The sequence below is a fragment of the Anomaloglossus baeobatrachus genome, chromosome 1 (genome assembly GCF_048569485.1).
Source record: "Anomaloglossus baeobatrachus isolate aAnoBae1 chromosome 1, aAnoBae1.hap1, whole genome shotgun sequence".
NCBI lineage: Eukaryota > Metazoa > Chordata > Amphibia > Anura > Aromobatidae > Anomaloglossus > Anomaloglossus baeobatrachus.
Genome location: NC_134353.1, coordinates 594,311,529 through 594,332,747, shown reverse-complemented (window position 1 = coordinate 594,332,747; position 21,219 = coordinate 594,311,529). Strand labels below are relative to the sequence as shown.

The window sequence follows — 21,219 nt, the reverse complement described above, 5'->3', positions numbered from 1 at the left end:
CCAGACATGTCCCACACTGTTTTGAGAAATTTTCTCTTATAATCAAAAACAAGCCCTCTTGATATTCCCATTGGTAATGCTTGTCACAGCATAGATCCATTGGTTATGCTCGTTTCCTGAGGGGTCAGTCCACACAGTTCTATTATATCATATAGCGGCGCTGTGGTATCCTGTCAGTGTATTTTGTCAACACATGACTGCGCATGCGTACATACGCTGGGTTATGTCCTACATCTAGGAACCAATGTTTGCTGGCCCTGGGGTAATAAATCTCGGATGCACGCCTCCCGATCACGTGATCGGACGTGATGGAATTACTTCCACACACCTTGGGAGGCCGGGACAAGTGGCGCGACGTCACTTCCGGTTTCGGCCCGATGGCGCCAAACATGTTTAAATACCAGGCATTTGCCTCACCTATGTAGCGATCACTGGACGCCACATTGATCCTCCCCGGATGGGCCCATTATAAGGTAGGAACCCTGCATCCTCTGACCCGCAATTTAAGCCACATATACTGAATGGAGGCTGACGTGTATACACTTATTTGTAGATTGGCTTTCATCTATTATGGTGACTCCTGACCACACGGGGAGACAGCCAATAGGTATGTGTTTTTGATGTATATATGAACGAGGAGGGATGTACAGTGGTACTTATTGTTGCAATACCCCCCCTCTCCAATAGAGTGAATTGTCCGGGCAATCATCATGACATGGGTGATGGTACTAGCCTGTTGTCGGCTACATTTCTGAACAGTGGAGGACAATTATTCTGACTGACACATTCCAGGTACCGCTATATGTGTATCAATATCATGATGTGTTGAGCAGAATTTCTTTGTCTTAAATCGGAGTTTCTTATATGATTGTATATTTTTATGCAGTATAGCTGACAATTTTGCGGATCGGAGACATTCAGCCGTCTGCCATAGCCCTTATCTTGAGCACATTGTGTACATTCTATGATGGATCTAATATTTCAGGTATTTATATGGAGGTTTTCAATCTAGGGGTGCTTTAGTAAGTGTAATGCAATGTACAAAACCCTGTTTTAAACCTTCCATTAGGGTACGGTTGTGACTACATAAAGGCCCAAAACAGTGGGAGACAGTCACCTATAACAAGATAAGGTACTGTCTGTAACACGCACGCCTGCGGCACTATATATTATATGGGCTAGGCCGTAATTGATGATGTGTCTATTCACATAGGTGCACAAGCTATCCTGACTACCCTTGTGATCGACCAGCCGGGTAGACAGTTTATTATCTTCTTAATCCTGCCTGAAATGAACAACCTGTATCACTACTGGTTAGTATTGTTGTTCAGTTCCTATGAGTTTTGCGGGGTTTGATCATTGGACATTCTTACTAATATGGATTTGTTATGTTTATCATAGAATTGTTCAAAAGTGGACACTACGTTCAAGAATATGTTGGAAAGCCCCTGATGAGCCCCCAACATTGACAAGGGCGAAACGCGTCGGGCATTTCTTGAACTTCCGTATACCTAATATGATTCATGTCCGTAATGGGCATTTGTTGTACCAATTACATGTGAACTGTGTCTATAATTGACAATAGCATATCATGGTCTCTATCTATGTGACTCTTACTTCTATCTTCTATACTGAGCACATGGACTCCTATTACATGACTTTATCCCAAGACCCTACCCTCATTCACCCAAGTAGTGATACAGACAAATTAGCTACTGTGGACTGAGCACCTCTTCCTCACTTTGGTGTTACCAGCGTTGGGGTTGTTTCCATCTGTTAGGGGATATCACCCTTGAGGGAGGGACAGATTAGGGGTAAGTCGTCGAGGAACGGGGGCGTCTTTACCTTAGGACGCCGACCCCCGTCTTTGAGGAAGGGCCAGGTAAGGGCATTTACCTCCTCCCTTTCTCAATATCTTTTAATGTATGTGTTGTAAGTGATTTTTGATTAATAAAAATAATTTTATATAAAGTAGCTACATTTTGGTTTGCGATAAATTCTACTTTACATTATCCAAATTGTATATAAATTAAGGGAGGGGCTGACAGCAGGGCAGGTAGGTAGTTGCTATCTACTTACCTGCCCCTATAGATACAAGAGGACAACAGTTACATGTGTAAATAAGTAAATGTATTAAAGGGGTGGTTCACCCATTTTTTTTATTTTATGTCGAAGTTCTACTTACAATTCTAGGTATTTTCTCCATTGGCTTGTATTTCCATTTCTGGCACTGAGCGGCGCTATGCTGCACGCTCAGTGCCGGTCACATGACCCCCTGGAGCTGTGGCCGCCGGCATCCTCTGACGTCCCGGCATTTCCGGGATCTCAAACAAGACGGGTACGTCACAGGATGCCGGCGCCACTCAGATTGAGTGACAGGGCTGTGGGCGGTGACTACCGCACGTCACAGCTCAGCATCGAGGGGAGGATCCGGAGGACGTCAGTGTGGAGCGGAGGTGTCCGGCAGATGGTGAGGCACAGGGCGCCAGTGTGCACTTCCGGTGGGGGGGTCTTCAGCTGAATCCCCCCCTGCACGTAAGTATGTGATCACACTGTCCACCCGCCCGCTCTGCTGCGATGTCAGGAGAGCGGCCGGTGTCGGGCAGTGTGATCGTGTGCTCCTCCCAGCAGGAAGACACTGACAGGCATGTCACCGCTGTGCTCTGCCATCTGTCCTGCTGCATGGGACCAACTGTCTGCACTCTGTCACCTGCACCACAAGTCACAGAGTGGAGACAGTTGGTGACAGAGCACCTCTGCCCCCCCCTCTTCTTTCCCCACTCTCTTCTCCCCCCCTCTCTCTCTTCTCCCCCGCCCCCTCTCTCTCTTCTCCCCCGCCCCCTCTCTCTCTTCTCCCCCCCCCTCTCTCTCTTCTCCCACCCTCTCTCTCTTCTCCCCCCCCTCTCTCTTCTACCCCCTCTCTCTCTTCTCCCCCCCTCTCTCTCTTCTCCCCCCTCTCTCTCTTCTCCCCCCTCTCTCTCTTCTCCCCCCTCTCTCTCTTCTCCCCCCTCTCTCTCTTCTCTCCCCCCTCTCTCTCTTCTCCCCCCTCTCTCTCTTCTCCCCCCCCTCTCTCTCTTCTCCCCCCCCTCTCTCTCTTCTCCCCCCCTCTCTCTCTTCTCCCCCCCTCTCTCTCTTCTCCCCCCCTCTCTCTCTTCTCCCCCCCCTCTCTCTCTTCTCCCCCCCCTCTCTCTCTTCTCCCCCCCTCTCTCTCTTCTCCCCCCCTCTCTCTCTTCTCTCCCCCCCTCTCTCTCTTCTCTCCCCCCCTCTCGCTCTCTTCTCCCCCCCGCTTGCTCTCTTCTCCCCCCCCGCTCGCTCTCTTCTCCCCCCCCCCCGCTCGCTCTCTTTTCCTCGCTCTCTCCTGGCATGGTCAGTACAGAAATCGCTCCATCGTGGAGGGGTGAGAGGGAGTAATAAACATGGAGTCCCTACTGTGTCTGTGTATGTATTTCTAATAAAGTATTTTTCTCTGTGTGATGTGTTTTTTTTTTTTTTTTTTAAACCCTTTGTTGGAGATTCTTAATGGCCAGGTTAAACTTGGCCTGACATTAAGAATCTCGGGCTTTATACCAGCTGGTAAAACAAAGCTGGAATTAACCCCTTATTACCCAGCGTGCCACCTGCCACCAGGGCCACTGGAAGAGTTGAATACAGCGCCTGAAGATGGCGCTTCTATGAAAGCGCCATTTTCTGGGGCAGCTGTGGACTGCAATTCGCAGTGGGGGGGCCCAGAAAGTTTGGGCACCCTGCACTGTGGATTCCAATCCCCAGCTGCCTAGTTGTACCTGGCTGGACTCAAAAATTTGGTGAAGCCCACATCATTTTTTTTTTTTTTAATTATTTCATGAAATTCATGAAAAAAAAGGGCTTCTCTATATTTTTGGTTCCCAGCCGGGTACAACTAGGCAGCTGGGGGTTGGGGGCAGCCCGTAGCTGCCTGCTGTACCTGGCTAGCATACAAAAATATGGCGAAGCCCACGTCATTTTCTTAAAAACGGGAATTTTCTTAAAAAAAGGGAAAAACCTTTATAAAGGTGACTGCATCAGGTGATCCACCGCCAGGTCCTGCAAGCTTCGTGCGTGCCCCGGGGAGACTGCACACAGCCGAAGCGGCGGGACCGAGACGGGCTGGAAGCAGGCATGGCACCCGGACCCTGCAGACAGGTGAGTATGACATACACACACACACACACACTGTATATATACACACACACACTGTATATATATACACACACACACTGTATATACACACACACACACACACTGTATATACGCGCACACACACTTTCTTCCCCTGGCTGTGTAGAGCTGCTGCTGTCTCTGTGTGATTGATCTCAGTGCATCCACAGGGAAGAGGCAGGGAGGAGGGTTTGGGTGGGAGCAGAGTGGGTGTATTAGACACAGTGGGTGTGTTAGATAAGCTAGACACCGCCCTAGAGCCACAAAGAATTCTGGGACTTGTAGGAACTGAACACAGGAAGTCAGAGGAGAGATTAACCCCATCAGAGCTGGAGCCAGCAATGACCGTGTGCTGCTAGTGCACAATAAAAGGTAATTTTGTTGAAAAAACATAATAGATGTGTTGAGGGGCACATATTAGCAAGATTTATCAGAAAAAAAAAAAAAAACAGTTTTGGTAACTGGACAACTTCTTTAAATACAAAAAGTGATGGCACACATCAAAGCGGAGAAACAACCATAAAAACAGGACATTAATGACGGCAAAGAATGGCACATGAGAGATTTTATCAGAGGAAGGTATAAAATAATGGGCATTAGATAAGTATAGCAGGTGGTATTTGTACACAGGGAAGCTTGAAATATCCCAATGATGTATTTGTATTTTCTTTATAAAGTGCCAAGTGCATAATTATCCACAAAGGGGCAAAAAAGAGGGGATCAAAGAAATTCCGATCAAGCAACCCATAGCAACAGATTAGTAAACAAATCCCCATGCTATGTGGATAATACAACACATACCCGATGAAGTGCCAAGTGCTCATAAAGTGACAGATGCCAATATCCTGAAGCAGAAGGGCTCCCCCAACACCCACCAACGTCCATCTATATCTGTATCTATACTGTTGCCATGAGTTTGTGTTGGTGGTTAGGTGACCATACATAGGTACCCTCCCACAACTATGTTTTGTATCGTTTTCTGGAGATTTGTATATCTACCTGCCCCTATTTAGCCCAATAGTGAAATAAAAAAATAAGCAAAATAAGCCAGATAACCCCTTTAAGAAAGTGGTGGCCTTAGGCAATTCACCAGTCCCCCCCCAAATGCCAGTGTTGACTGTAAAGAGGGCTTATTTTGGGTTATGGCTTATATTTCAACCATATTCCAAAAATCATGCTAGGGCTTATTTTCAGGGGACATATGGTACATAACTGTGCTCACAGTTATCATTGTTATCTGTGGTGTTGCTTGTCTTTATTTTTGTGGAGGCGTAGATTACACGTCTTGGGGCTTGGGCCTGTGATCTTTTCTGAACTTCACAATGCCCCTGGTATTAAATAGAAGAAGAAAAAATCTTCAATGTGTGTTATTGAAATTTATTTAACAATTTGTGACATTTCTGAATATAATATTTAACATACTATTTTCTGAGGTTTAGAAGTTTATGTAAACTATGATACATTCTTGCATTGTTTTAACACAGAAGCAGATACAAAGATTGGCAGGCCATGAAAACGCTCATTGTTGGAATTGGAGGGTGAGTGTTTGTACAATAACGTCCCAATGTTTCTTACGCTATACATGTGGATATTTTCATATAATTGCCCCTATCGCCCCTACCATCTTCCTAGTATCCTAAGGTTGACTCGCCTTTCTGCACTGAGCTACTGCATACTGCAGGGTCATAGTCTATCAAAGGTCTGTGGAGATTGATATAATTGACACAAACCTTTTTATATCGCTCATGCTAGAACTATCTGTTCTTCCATATATTTTAGTTACACAAAATCAGATTCTTATTTTTAGCAATATACGTATGAAGGACATGAAGTTATATTCTGGTAAGGAGATGGGTGTTTGAACACCGCGCCAAAGACCACTGATGCAGGAGATGAATTTAACGTGACTTTATTCCATGTTCAGGTCTACGCGTTTCAGGAGCATCCGCTCCCTTCCTCAGGACAATACAGGCACAAGCAACATCAAAAACCTTGCTTGTGCCTGTATTGTCCTGAGGAAGGGAGCGGATGCTCCTGAAACGCGTAGACCTGAACATGGAATAAAGTCACGTTAAATTCATCTCCTGCATCAGTGGTCTTTGGCGCGGTGTTCAAACACCCATCTCCTTACCAGAATATAACTTCATCCCAGGGGTGACTGCTGCCGCTGACCCAGTATATATGCCTGCATAGTGGTTGTGACTTTTCACAACTACACTTGGTGAGTAACCTCTGTGAATCATACCCTATTTGTTTGTAGGGTAAGACCCTATTGCGCTCTCTTTCCACAGTGTTTTCACGTATGAAGGACATGAGGAGGCTTGTGCTCCTACATTGAAAACCCATGATAGAATGGCTGTATAATATTTTTGGGAAATTCTCACTCACTTACCCTGATACCATAGATGGTTCCTCGATGTTCCTCCTCCCTCCTGCTGTTGATATCTTGCTCTGCTAATTACAAGCCGCAGCTGACAGTCAGATTGGGCAGGTGGAAATTGAATACACTTGGAGTCATGAGCTATTTCACTTTTTAATTGGGCATATTAGTATCTAGATTGTACAGCCATTGTGATGTGGACTTTAGAAGCATACATGCATCATCAGGAACTGTTGAATATTATATGCCACTTGTATTGTGAAATCTGGTGTTCCAATTCCTCTTCTTGGGAACAATATTACTTTTGTTAAGGGTAAGTGCCCGCGATCAGGAGACGTTGCGTTCTAGATGCTTATCCCTTCTGCGGATAGTTGAGTATTCTCCATGGGAGAACGCAGCGGTCCATGCCCATGATCAGGGTTCTGGCCACTGTAGACTTTCTCTCTGTTCTTCTCACTGAGAACACTTGCGTTTCCTCCTGCATAAATTGACATGCTATTGCTCGGAAAGCTAAGCTGCAGTTCAGTTTATGCTGCGCAGAAAAGAAGCCCAGTGAGAATGAGATTTCTATAAACCCCATTCACTGTGTTTCTACTGTACAACACAATGTTTTGGACGCAGGGAAAACACACTGCCTCCAATACACTGCTATTCCTGATTGTGGGCTCATATACCCTAAGGGTGGCTTTACATGCTGCGGTATCCGGCCCGATATCGCTAGCATGACACCCGCCCCCATCGTTTGTGCGCGACGGGCATATCGCTGCCTGTCGCGCACAAAATCGCGCACCCCCGTCACAAATACTTACTTGTCCTTCGACGTCGCTGTGACCGGCGAACCACCTCCTTTCTAAGGGGGCGGTCCGTTTGGCGTCACAGTGACGTCACTAAGCGGCCGCCCAATGTAAGCGGAGGGGCGGAGATGAGCGGGACGTAACATCCCGCCCACCTCCTTCGTTCCGCATTGTGGCCGGAGGCAGGTAAGGAGATGATCCTCGTTCCTGCGGCGTCACACGTAGCGATGTGTGCTGCCGCAGGGACGAGGATCAACTTCGCCCCAGCGACAACAGCGATAAGTGGCAGCGGACCCCCATGTCAACGAGGAGCGATTTTGGACGTTTTTGCAACGATCCAAAATCGCTCCTAGGAGTCACACGCTACGACATCGCTACAGCGGCCGGATGTGCGTCACAAAATCCGTGACCCCAACGAGATTGCTGTAGCGAAATCGTAGCGTGTAAAGCCCGCTTAAGACACTAAGCTGGACATCGCTGCAATGTATCCAGTACAGGCAACCCTCTTCCCATTTAATACACACCTGTTTGAGCTGTAACATACTTGGATATTCTTGTGCTCTGCTTTCCTTTGTTGCCTCTTGCCTAATTGATTCCATCCATTTAAATATGTGGTTTTGATAGATTTCATATTTATTTTGGCAGTGTGACAAATGGTGGAAAAACGACACTTGCCAACAGTCTTCTGCAAATACTCCCCAACTGCAGTCTAATCAGCCAGGATACCTACTTCAAGGTATTTATGATAGTAACCATGTTGGCAGATTTAGATTTCTTAAAGGGAACTCAACAGCTGATACCGCCTGCCCAAACTGTGGGCAGCTTGGCATCAGCCAATGACTGTATTATCCTGCATGAAAGACTAGTCGGACAGACGGGTCCCCTGCAGCTTCTCCCCGCCCGCTGCCCTGAACTGACATGTCTCTGCCTATATACACACATAGGCAGAGACCTGTCAGTCACTGTCAGCGGGAGGGAAGAAGCCGCTGGGGACCCGCCTGTCTGACTAGTCTGCCATGTGGCTCGGTCCCCAGCGACTATTAAAAGTATGTTTGTTTTCTTAAACGCTGTAGCGTTTTCAGAGTCAAACATACCTGACTGGGATAATACAGCCAGAGGATAATTCATGCCATCCATGGTTTTTATAACATGTGTCAGCTGTTGGGTTCGCTTTACAGGGGTATTCTCAGGCTTAGAAGTTATCTCTTATCTGTAGGGATAACTTCTCAATAGCTGTAGGCAGGGGCATATCATTTGTGCAACATGTGCAGCTGCACAGGTGCCCAAGATGTAAGGGGGCCCATTTTTACCATCAAGTCGGCAAGCAGATACATTCACAGACACAAAGAGGGGTCCATATATTGTTCTTGTACAGGGGCCTTCTTCCCTCTGTGTCCTACTGCTAGAAGGCCCAACAATCCCAAGAACTGGAACTCTGAAGAGCTCCGTGTGATTAGAGCGATGGTCAATCATGCGTACTGCGTCTGCATTCATTCTTATGGGATTGGCCAAGACCAGTCGAGCACAGGGTCGAGGTACAATCAAGAATGAATGGAGTGGCAGTGCGCATGATCGGCCTCCACTGCATTCATGGGCTCTTCAGAGCCCTGGTTATTGAGATTGGTGTCGGTACCAATAGTAGGACAGTAAGCTATCAGGACATTATCTCATGGATAGGGAATAACTTCCAAACTTGAGAATACCCCTTTGAGGTTTAGCTAAAGTTTCTGCTTTGTTATATGACATCAGAGTAGTTTGTGATTTTATTTCTTCATTTAAAAAAAACAAAAAACCTGACATCTCCAAATTGAAAGTGGAGGAGTCATAGTTACCCCATCAGAACTCCTATAACCATAGCTAGTGTTGGCGTGCCTATGTCCATATCTTCACCAATGCTATCCTCGGTATTGTCTCTGTATGACCATAGATATAGAAATATCCATTTTCATGTTCTAGAATCTAAATGGAGGCGCACAGAGCAGAATTCCTCAATGGGGTTATTGAAAGACATTAGTAAAAATGTGCCACTAGGATTACTTAGAAATTCTTACTCTTTATGAACATGTTGTTATGTGACTGTTACATTTTTATCATTATGAATTTAGCCAGAGGAAGACGTTGCAACAGATGAAAGAGGATTTAAACAGTTTGATGGCAAGTACTTATTATTTTCTGACATGATAGCTAAAATACGCTTAAAGTACCATATTTTTTCGTTTTATAAGACGCATCTGATTATAAGACACACCGCAAATTTAGAGATAAAAAAAGGTTTAAGAAAAAAAAGGGTGGCGGGCATCTTATACTCCGGTGTTGTCTTACCACAGGGGGCAGCAGCAGTGGTGGTGAAGCGGGTCACAGGACGCAGGGGTTGTGCTGGCAGCGGCGGTGAGTGGTGGCAGCAGTGGCGCCGACTCAGTGGTGGCAGCGGCGGCTCAGTAGGGGAGCAGGCCGGTGTGGTGTGTCCCTGTGTATCCGCAGTCCCGGTTCAAGTGATGGCGCCCGGAGCGGCGCAAGCACAGATGGAGCTCTCATCCAAGGGCTCCATCTGCGCATGTGCTAACACCCGGCGCCATCATTTGAAACCGGGACCGCGGACACACTGGGACACCCGCCACACAGCCACCGCAGTCCGCACAGCCGCACGTACAGGGTGACAGCCAGCAGGCCACCCGCCCACCCACACAGAGAAGCAGCTGGCCGCCGGGACAGAGCGGCAGCCACCACTGACAGGCAGCCGGCACACAGCCACAGGCACCCGGCCGCACGCACGCACGCACGCAGCCACAGGCACCCGATCTCCCGCACGCACCCGGTCTCCCGCACAGACAGCCCCACCGCTATATTCGGATTTTAAGACACACCCCTCATTTTCCTCCCAAATGTTTGGGAGAAAAACTGCGCCTTACAATCCGAAAAATACGGTAGTTGTCCACTACTAGGACAACACATAGTAGCTGTCCCTACCACACATTCCCTATTAATTACTTATACAAACTTAGGCAGGGAGAGGAAAGCCGGCAGTGATTGGGTGTGGGGCTCATATGACGTAACAACGTCACGGGAGCCCTGGGACAGAACACTGACACTGCTGGAACAACGCTAGCAGCAGAGGTGAGGATAAGCTATTTTATTTTAATTGGGGTAAACATATCCTGATCTGATCATTATAAATGCTGGAACTGGAGAACAACAGTGATTTAGAGGGGTGTATAGCAGTGCTCTAATACTACCAAACTACACTGTGTTACAAATTATTATGCAAAAAGAGTTTAGGAGTGATAAGGTTAGAAATTGTTTGTTTGTCATTTAAACTCATTGATGGTGATGTGTGTCAGGGCTCTTATATCACTGAAAGCAATTGCAGATATCTGTGCAAATTAGTTTGGCAGGAGTGTCCAAATAAGGCTGGACTCACACGAGCGTATGGCATCCGATGCGAGAACATCGGATGCGATATGCTAATGTCCCCCGGCTCAGGCTCTGCTGCGAGCGTGAGCCAAGTGTCATGCGACTGTAACCCGATCTTGCGATCGGGTCACAGCTGTGAAGCTGAGTGCAGGCGCTGCGGAGGAGAGGGAGGGGTTAATCCTCCCATCTCCTCCACTGTCAGCCTGTGCGTATATCGCACTGCACTGGGATAACATCCGAGTGCAGTCCGATGTATCTCTCGCATCCATTCACTTGAATGGGTGCGAGAGATACGGCGGTAGCAGCAAAACGCAGCATGCTGCCACTTTTCTCGCATCCAGAATCTGGATGCGAGAAAAGCTGACCAACAGCTCAACCTCAGTGCCTAACATTGGTCAGAGTGCAATGCGAGAATTTCTCGCATTGTACTCGTACGATTTTTACGCTCGTGTGAGCGTACCCTTAAGGCAAGACTACTTAAGAAGGCTGTACCACATTATTAAGCAGCCTACATTTTTTGCCAAAATGGGAAAGAAAAAGGATGTGTCGGCTGCTGATAAGCAACAAATTGTGGAGTATTTAGGTCAAGGCATGACTACAATCAACATTGCCAAGACACTTCATCGTGATCATCGCACAATCAAGCAGTATGTAGCTGATTCACAGCACACACGTGTGCATGCTGATAAGGAAAAATTGAGGACTCTTTCCTTTTTTTATTTCAATACATTTTTATGAAGATTTTACATAATACAGGTTATACACCGCAACAAACATGCGGACAGTTGAAAAATTTGTCCTATAACAGCAGGACAATAAAATTCAAAGTAAAAACAGATAACAGCTGAAAATTCTGCATAGTAGGGTTAGGGCATACAATTTGCAACATAGGAAGCAAGGGTAGGGATGATAGGTAATAAAATAACAGGTCCACCAATCAGGACTGGAAGGACGAGACTGTGGACACCACCCAAGAGGACCAACGATTCCTTATTTTATTTTTGGTAAACAGATCTGAGGTCAGAAGGAGCTCGTATTGGTAATGTTTATTGATTTTTTAGACAATTTCCAATTTAGAGGGGATAGTTATTTCCAGTGCTTTTTTTGTGGCGGTATGTGCCGGTACGGCGTACTGGAAAATCAGAAGAGCGCTGAGGGAAAGCACCTCTGGCTCTGTCCACATTGCTAATTTGTAAACTATGCAAATTAGCCATGTGTGGAGTGGAGGCACAAGCAGAGCAGCTACTGGAGCTGCAGGACCTGCGATGATGTCACGTACACAGCGTCTATTTGGCGTGCCAGGGTAGCGGGGAAACCCCCTGTAGACTCTGACCTTGTGTTCAATCTAAGCTGTCCCCGGCAGCCTGCAGGGGCCCCTGCTGGGTGTATTAACATGACCTGCGGCCGCGGCTCCTTAGACCGTCTGGTAGTCGCCGCAGGTGATAAAAATACTGCACTGCAGGCAGCCGTCAGATGACAGCGCCAGTAGCTACACGGGGGGCAGAGGGGGCGGTCCTGACCTGGAGGAGAGCACACAGAAATTATGAGCAGCAGCGCGGCAGGGGCAGAACAGAAAGCTCCTTCCTACAGGAAGAAGATGCACGAGAAGAAGGACCTGCGGTGATGTCATGCCCATGTGACCGTGTAGGAGGAGCCGGGCAGGAGCTGCTGACCGAGGAAGATGTGAGCACGGTAATTAGGGATGATGGTGAGGGGGATGCAGGGTGAGTGGTATATGGGGGGTGTGTGGTCCAGACTGTGACAGAGGAGTGTTAAGGGATACTATCTGTGTGGGACATGGGGCTTCAGTGTGTTTTTGAGAGAGGGGTAAATTGTGGTACAGCCAGTCTGTGAGATATGCAGGGCATGAGGATGCTGGGTGTGTGTGAGATATGCAGGGTCTTGGGGGTGCTGGGTGTGTGTGTGTGTGTGTGATATGCGTGATATGCAGGGCATGGGGGTTCTGGGTGTGTGTGTGTGTGTGTGTGTGTGTGAGATATGCAGGGCATGGGGGTGCTGGGTGTGTGTGTGTGTGTGTGTGTGTGAGATATGCAGGGCATGAGGATGCTGTGTGTGCGTGTGCGTGCGTGTGTGTGAGATATGCAGGGCATGGGGGTGCTGTGCGTGTGTGTGTGTGTGTGTGCGTGTGTGAGATATGCAGGGCATAGGGGTGCTGGGTGTGTGTGTGTGTGTGTGTGTGTGTGTGTGTGTGTGTGTGTGTGTGTGTGTGTGTGTGTGCGCGTGAGATATGCAGGGCATGAGGATGCTGTGTGTGTGTGTGTGTGTGTGTTTGTGTGATATGCAGGGCATGGGGGTGCTGGGTGTGTGTGAGATATGCAGGGCATGAGAGTGCAGGGTGTGTGTGATTTGGGGGTGCTGGGTGTGTGTGATTTAAGTGTGCACGGTGTGTGCAACAGTCCCTGCTGTGTGACGTGGGTAAAGTCCACACAGTAACCATATATCAGTAGGGATTAGGGAAAGAGGGATAGCAGCAGTCAGAGCATGGGATGGTATTGGGAAAGCTGGGTGCTGAGCTGAGAGAACGAGGCTCTTTTCCTCATCACCCAGAACATAGAAAAGCTGGGAGCTGAGGAAAAGAACCGAGTGTCCAGAGTAATTATCCTGTATCCCATGTGGCTTATCCTGTACCGAGTGCCAAACATCAGTATCCTGTAACCCCAGTGACAGTGTCATTATCCTGTACCCCCAGTGTCATTATCCTGTACCTCTAGTGTCAGTATGCGATCTGACATATTAGCAGACGCATATTTGCCCTAATAGCTGCTCCCTACCCATACTTGTGCTCTAAAATTGTGTAATATGAAAGTAATAAAAAACATTTTATTACTTTCATATTTCCTATGTAGATTACAGAGCCGTTGGCCCCATGGGTGGCGCCTTGCCCTATGGGCGTCTGCATACTTTCAATGGTATCACGCCCCTCATTCTATCCTGCGCACGTTTATACTTACCATTGCGGCAGACTTCTCTTCCGGGTTCTCTTTGTCAGTTTCAGACGCGCACTGCGCATGCGCAGTGCGCGTATGAAGCCAGCGAGTGAATCCTCCTCAATCTCAGCCGCCGGCGCCTGAAAGCACCCCCTCCCCTCGCTCCTCGCCTCAGAGAGATGCATACCAGCAAATATTTTTTTACAAAAAAAGCACTGGTTATTTCTCTCCAGTGGTCTGCCAGACACATACGTGCTGTTATTAGAATGTGTGATACAACTGGTCTCAAATCACCAGGAAATATATGTAAACCGATCCCCAAAACCGCTGGACCATGCAGACTGCCAAAGCAGGAAGAGCAACAGGTGGCCTGGTATTGTCATGGAGAAAACAGGGCTCCTGGGGACTTTGTAGAAATGACCATACCACTGGTTCCACAAATGTTTTATTCTATCCTGCAAGTTATATTGGACATCATATACCAAGACTAAAGCATCAAATAGTGTCTACACAAACCATCAGAAGTCATTTGCATGACATTGGGTTGAGTCAGTGTCCAACTACACTGGTCTATTATCCTCACATCACTGCTCTCAAAGATTATCATGATTCAAAGCAAGACAGCAAATAGAAGGTGGAATAGAGCAGCGTTGTCACCATCCTGTAGTAATGTGCTCATCCTGTCCCCTGTAGTAATCTGCCCACCCTTGCCCCCATCCTGTAGTAATGTGTCCATCCTGTTCCCTGTAGTAATGTGTCCATTCTTGTGCCCATACTTGTCCATTTCTTTTAGCAATGTCACATCCTGTAGTAATGTCCCCTTCTTTTAGTAATGTCCCATCCTGTAGTAACGGCCCCCTATTTATGCCACATTATGCCGTATTCACATACACACACAAGGAAAAAAAAAAAAAGATTCTTCTCACCTGTCCTCCGTTCCCTTTTTCCTTCTGCTTGTAGCCCACAGGCCCCTGACAATCGCAGCCCTATGCCAGGGGCCGCAGCCATCTCAGTCTTACTTCAGATGATTGATTTCCTCTGCCGTGCACAGAACTCTCTGTAGAGCGTTACCAATGACAGCCGCTGGCCAATTAAAGACCAGCAGGTGACGTCCTACAATGACGTGACCTGCTGGCCTCTGATTGATCGGCGGCTGCAAAGTTCCTGTGCGCAGTGGGGAAAATCAAAAATCTGAAGGAAAGCGCAGATGGCTGTGACCCCCAGCATAGGGCCGCAATCATCAGGGGGCCTGCGGGTTGCAAGGAGCTCCGGGGCCGCATGCGGCCCTGTGGGCCGGTTGTGGCTAAATCCTAGTGGCTAGAAGGACCTTGGGCATGACTGACTTGATTAGGGGGCATGGCCGACTTGGTTGGTGGGCGTGGTGATATTTCCTTTTGTCCACCATAATCATGCAAGGGGGGCTTCACCCCCCCTGCACCCTCCCATCTGGAGGTCTTACCGACAGACCCTCACTTTTATTATAATTAACTCCATGCCCATGTGGATTAAGAAAAATAATGTTGTTTCCTAGTATCAGCTACGTTGACGGAGGCCCCACCCCTTCTGGTCACATAGGCAAGATATCAGCAGAGGTCCCTCTATCCAGTGGGATTTAGCCGTTACCTTATGACCCCTTTGTTACAGAAAGACATGTTACGTACTGCGTGGTACATAAGCACGCCTCACTCAGGACCCTGATTAAAGGTACAGATCACAAATTACTAGCGGCCGTATCCCGATCTATAAAACAAGCCGCGGCCGCCGGTGATTTAACTAGAACTGCATGTGTGGCATGGCGGTACTGTCATTTTGGAACAGTTTAGCCGCACATGCAGTTCTACTTAAATCACTGGCGGCCGCAGCTTGTCTTATTGATCGGGATGCGGCCACCTGCCCCTGCTGCGCGTGCAGCAAAAATGGCTCGGTGTGTCACCACTGACATGTGTGTCATAGGTTAGCCATCACTGCTCTGTAAGATGCCGACAGATCAGATTATGTGACGAATTTCATTGAATAATGTTGACTTGTATGGAAAACCGATTTTCAAATATCCTGTACCTAAATTCGGAGTTAATCAACAAGATCTCTCTTTCCGGATGGTTCTCTGTGAAGTGCCTGGAAAGAATGTCCCTTGCTCTGGATGACCCAGCACGTCCATGCATTACACAGACAAAGCCACTTGCTACACTTTTGGGTGTAGAAGCTAAAACTTAGATATAATGGTTTGACTTTTTTGTGACCAGAATTCTCTCCACCCTATATTACGGTAGGTATAGGTTTCTAATAATCTAATTCTGATGAGTAATGCTAATATATACTGTCTTTGTAGTGCTTGAGGCCTTAGAAATGGACGCAATGATGTCAGATGTACATTTATGGATCATGCAGCATGAAGGACCGGAACAACCAAAAACACTGCAAGAAGAATGTGAAAAATCTGTGCACTTTTTGATAATTGAAGGCTTTCTTCTGTATGACTACAAGTATGCACATATTCCTGGCTGGTAATACCTGCTCTGGTCTTTGAATAATATGTTATCTTTAAAGTGAATCTGATAATTGATATATACCGCCCAATCCGTGGGCAGCCTGTATCAGGCACTGGCTGTATTGTCCCCGCCAGGTAAGACTGACTCTGAAACGCTGCAGTGAAGAACAAGAAACTTCGCCTGCCACTTCTTTTTAAATATCTTCTCCATTTTCAAGAATAAATGAATTTTTAGCTTTGTTTACTGCTCATTGCCTGGGTTACCGGCAACCTCTGGAATCTATTAGCGGTGGCCGGTCTCCTAGGCATGGAGCGCCGTGCTTACAAGATCTTTGCTTTAGAGCTTGCAATCACTACACTGAGGCAAGCTGGATCTGACCTGCTCCACTGCCCCAACGAGGCTCCGTTGTTCCAGAGGCAAAGCCGCCTCTATGTGCAGCAACAGAGAGAGCATAGTGTGGGCCAGCGGTGCAAAGATGCCACTGGCCCAAACCGCTAGTCAGGAGTGCACAGCACAGCACACAGGGAGGCCGAGGAGAGGGTCACTCCTGCTTAACAACTTAAGATTACACTTTCAACTCCAATTCATTGCAACAGCCACAAAGCACAAGTACCATGTTGCACTGTTTTTACAGGAAGGAACTGTGAATTTCCAATTTGGCTTCCCAGTAAAGATTTTCACAACTATAAAAATGTAGGGTTTAAAAATCATTTTTTTTGGACTTACATTTAATTGTTAGGACTTAACGTATGATTTTGAGGTTAATACTGTGGATAGCACACAACTTACTACTGAGACCCCCAGTGATCTCTGGAACCGGACTGTACCGAGTCCTGATATTGAGTGGTCAGCCTTCATTTATTGGGATTCATGGATAAAGCCCATAGACAGATGTGTGCAGTTTCTGGAAGAGCCTGAAATAGAGTATTCTGATTAGATACTAGATATTAGGCCACAGCTTATGTTAGTGTAGGTGTAGCTTCATGAGAACTTGCAGCAGGATGTGTTTCTCCCCCCAGCTCCTTCCTATGCCTCCACACACCCCTCCATAGAACTGTATAAGCACCAGCTGTCATCTCCTCTCTGAATAATGGGATATATACTGACTATACTGTATAAGCACCAGCCGTCCTCTCCTATCTCAGTAATGTCATCTTCACTGACTATAGCTTCTACCCTTGAATCAAGAGTAAAAGATCAGTCTAGGAAGAGAAAGAAGCTGATTTTTTTTCATAAGATATATTACAATGTTGCTTATTTTCATGTGTTCTATTGACCTATGAGATGGAAATTAAAGGGAACCTGTCACCAGATTTGTCCCCTATAAATTGCGACCACCACCAGTAAGCCCCTATAAACAGCATTCTGCAATACTGTATACAAGTTCCCAAAACTTTTTTGTTATAATAACCTACAGGGTGGTCAGATCCAATGGGCGTCACTGGTCTTGGTCTGACATCTCCTCTCTTCTTGCGATCTCCGTGCTCCTTGCCTGCTCTGTGTGGATGACGCACCCTACATTATCCACACAGACTCCTGCATTGCGCTCTTGCGCATGTGCACTTCTCTCTGCCCTACTGAGGGTAGAGCAAAGTATTGTAATGCGTAGGTGCGAGGAAAGGTCAAAGACTGCCCGCGCATGTGCTCTCAAATACTTTGCTGTGCCCTTAGCATGGCAAAGATAAGTGCATGTGTGCAGGAGCGCAATGGAGGACATATGGATGACAAAGGACGCTTTCTCCACATGACGGAGGGAAAGAGGATGATCACAAGACGATAGGAGGTGCCGAACCGAGACCAGTGATGCCCATCAGAACAGACCGCCCCCTATGTGAGTGTAATAAAGGTGTTTTTTACATTATACAGAGCAGCCTGGGCTCATATATACAGTATTCTAAAATGCTGTGTATAAGATCACTGGTGGTGGCCCCGGCATATAGGGGAAAAACCTGGTGATATCTTCCCTTTAAGGTCTTTAACCCCTTAGTGACGGAGCTAATTTTCACCTTAATGACCAGACCAAATTTTGCACTTCTGACCAGTGTCACTTCATGAGGTTATAATTCTGGAACGCTTCAACGGATCCCGGTGATTCTGAGATTGTTTTTCGTCACATATTGGACTTCATGTTAGTACCAAATTTAGGACAATATTTTTTGTGTTTATTTATGAAAAAAATTGAATTTTGGCAAAAATTTAGAAAATTTAGCAATTTTCAACTTTTGAATTTTTATACCGTTAAACCAGAGATTTCTGTGACACAAAATAGTTAATAAATAACATTTCCCACTTGTCTACTTTACATCAGCACAATTTTGGAAAGAAATTTTTTTTTTGTTAGGAAGTTAGAGGGGTTCAAAGTTTATCAGCGATTTCTCATTTTTACATCAAAATTTACAAAACCATTTTATAAGGGACCACATCACATTTGAAGTGACTTCAATAGGCCTAGATGACAGAAAATACCCAAAAGTGACACCATTCTAAAAACTGCACCCCCCAAAGTACTCAAAACCACATTCAAGAAGTTTATTAACCCTTCAGGTGCTTCACATGAACAAAAGCAATGTGGAATGAAAAAAAGCAAAAATTAAATTTTACCTAAAAATGTTGCTCTAACCCAAATTTATTCACTTTTAGAAGAAATAACACAACAAAATGGACGCCAAAACTTGTTCCCCACTTTCTTATGAACGCGCCGATACCCCACATGTGATCAGAAACCTCTGCTTGGACAAATGGGAGGGCTCGGAACAGAAGGAGCAATATTTGAATTTTGGAAAGCAAATTTGGCTGAAATAGATTGCGGGCACCATGTTGAATTTACAGGTCTGCTAAGGTACCTAAACAGAAGAAACCCCTCACAAGTGATGCCATTTTGGAAACTAGACCCCTCAAGGCTTCTATCTAGGGGTATAGTGAGCATTTTGGATCCACAGGTACTTCACAGATTTTGTTAACGTTACGTTGTCATATTGAAAATTTTAATAATTTTCTCAAAAATGTTGCTTTAGCATCAATTTTCTCACTTTTTCAAGAGGTAATTCCAAAAATTTGACTTCAAGGTTTGTTACCCACTTTTTTATGAGCGCGGTGATACCTCACATGTGGTCTGAAACCTTTGTTTGGACAAATGGGAGGGCTTGGAACGAAAGGAGCAATATTTGAATTTTGGAAAGGAAATTTGGCTGAAAAAGATTGCGCGCACCATGTCGCATTTGGAGGTCCCCTAAGGTACCTAAAGAGCAGAAACCCCGCACAAGTGACCCCATTTTGGAAACTAGGCCCCTCAAGGAATTTATCTAAATGTTTGTGAGTACCATGAACTCCCAGGTGCTTCACAGAATTTTATAACGTTGAGCCATGAAAATAAAAAAATAAAATTTTACCACAAAATTGTTATTTCAACCAGGTAGCTTTTTTTTTCACAAGGGTAACAGGAAAAAAATCACCATGAAATTTATTGTGCAATTTCTCCTGAGTTTGGCGATACCTTATATGTGGTGGCAATCAAGTGTTTGGGCGCATGACAGGGCTCGGAAGGGAAGGAGTGCAATTTGACTGCAAAATTGGCTGGAATCAATAGTGGACGCCATGTTGCATTAGGAGAGCCCCTGAGGTGTCTATACAGTGAAGCTCCCCAACATGTGGCCCCATTTTGGAAAATAGACCCCGGAAGGAATTTATATAGATGTTTGGTGAGTACCCTGAACCCTCAGGTGCTTCACAGAAGTTTATAATGTTGAGCTGTGAAAATAAAAAAAATACATTTTTACCACAAAATTGTTACTTCAACCAGGTAGCTTTTTTTTTTACAAGTGTAAAAGGAAAAAGTTCAGCATAAAATTTATTGTGCAATTTCTCCTGAGTATGCTGATACCTTATGTGTGGTGGAAATCAACTGTTTGGGTGCACAGAGGGGCTCTGAAGGGAAGGAGCACCATTTGACTGCACAATTGGCTGGAATCATTAGCGGACGCTATGTTGCATTTGGAAAGCCCCTAAGGTGCCTAAACAGTGGAAGTCCCCCACAAGTGACCCCATTCTGGAAACAAGACACCTCAAGGCTTTTATCTAGGTGTATATTGAGCAGTTTGAATCCCAGAGTACTTCACAGAATTTGATAAGCTTAGGTTGCCATATTGAAAATTTTCATTTTTTTCACAAAAATGTTGCTTTAGCATCATATTTCTTACTTTTTCAAGAGGCAACAACAAACTGTGGACCCCACAGGTTGTTATCCAATGTCTTATGAGCACAGGGATACCCCACATGTGTCAAAAAACCTCTGTTTGGATAAATGGGAGGGCTTGGAATGGAAGGAGCACCATTTGAATTCTGGAAAAGTTGAAATAAATTGCGGGCACCATGTCACAATTGCAGGGCCCCTTGGGTGCCTATACAGCAGAAACCCCCCACAAGTGACCACATTTTGGAAATTGGATTTTATTCAGGAGTATAGTAAGCATTTGGAATCCACAGGTACTTCACAAAAATGTTGCTGTAGCAACAAATTTCTCACTTTTAGGCTATGTGGCCATGATCCAGCGACACGGCGTCTAGTACACAGTGTCAGCCTTCCTGCAGAGATGTGAGTGTTGTCCACGGGAGAACGCAGCTGCCCATGCCCACGATTTGGGTTCAGGCTGCTGTGGAGCTCTATGCTACCTGCAGAGAACACTCTTGTCTCCGCAGCATAAATTGACATGCTGAGGCTCGGGAAGCTGCACCACAGGTCGGTTTATGCTGCGGAGAAAAGAAGCACATTGGGCATAGGATTTCTAAAAATCCTTCCACTGTGCTTCTACTGCACAATGCAGCATTATGGATGCAGGGGAAACACTCTGCGCCCAAAACGCTGCAAACCCTGATCGTGGGCACACAGCCAAAAATGTGTCAGTGGATGAATGGATAGATGTCAAACATATAACGTCCCACCCCCCTGCATATTCTAAGCTGGCGCCCTTTAGTGCCTTTCATGTGGCACTAAAGGGTGCCTACCTTGTATTTAGCCCCCCAAA

The 21,219-nt window shown here is 46.2% G+C and overlaps 1 protein-coding gene across 3 annotated transcripts in view; it reads left to right on the top strand.

The window, feature by feature from the left end:
* The window catches only part of NMRK1 (nicotinamide riboside kinase 1), a 59,331-nt gene that overhangs the window by 22,192 nt on the left and 15,920 nt on the right, over window positions 1-21,219 (top strand). For 2 of the 3 annotated variants that reach the window (XM_075340214.1, XM_075340225.1), the window contains 4 exons: window positions 5,661-5,714; window positions 7,996-8,086; window positions 9,456-9,504; window positions 16,039-16,213. In XM_075340214.1, the coding sequence (XP_075196329.1) occupies window positions 5,686-5,714; window positions 7,996-8,086; window positions 9,456-9,504; window positions 16,039-16,213 (344 nt within the window). In that variant the 5' untranslated portion in view covers window positions 5,661-5,685. The remainder of the gene's footprint in view (window positions 1-5,660; window positions 5,715-7,995; window positions 8,087-9,455; window positions 9,505-16,038; window positions 16,214-21,219) is intronic. The other variant, XM_075340235.1, reaches the window with a different exon arrangement.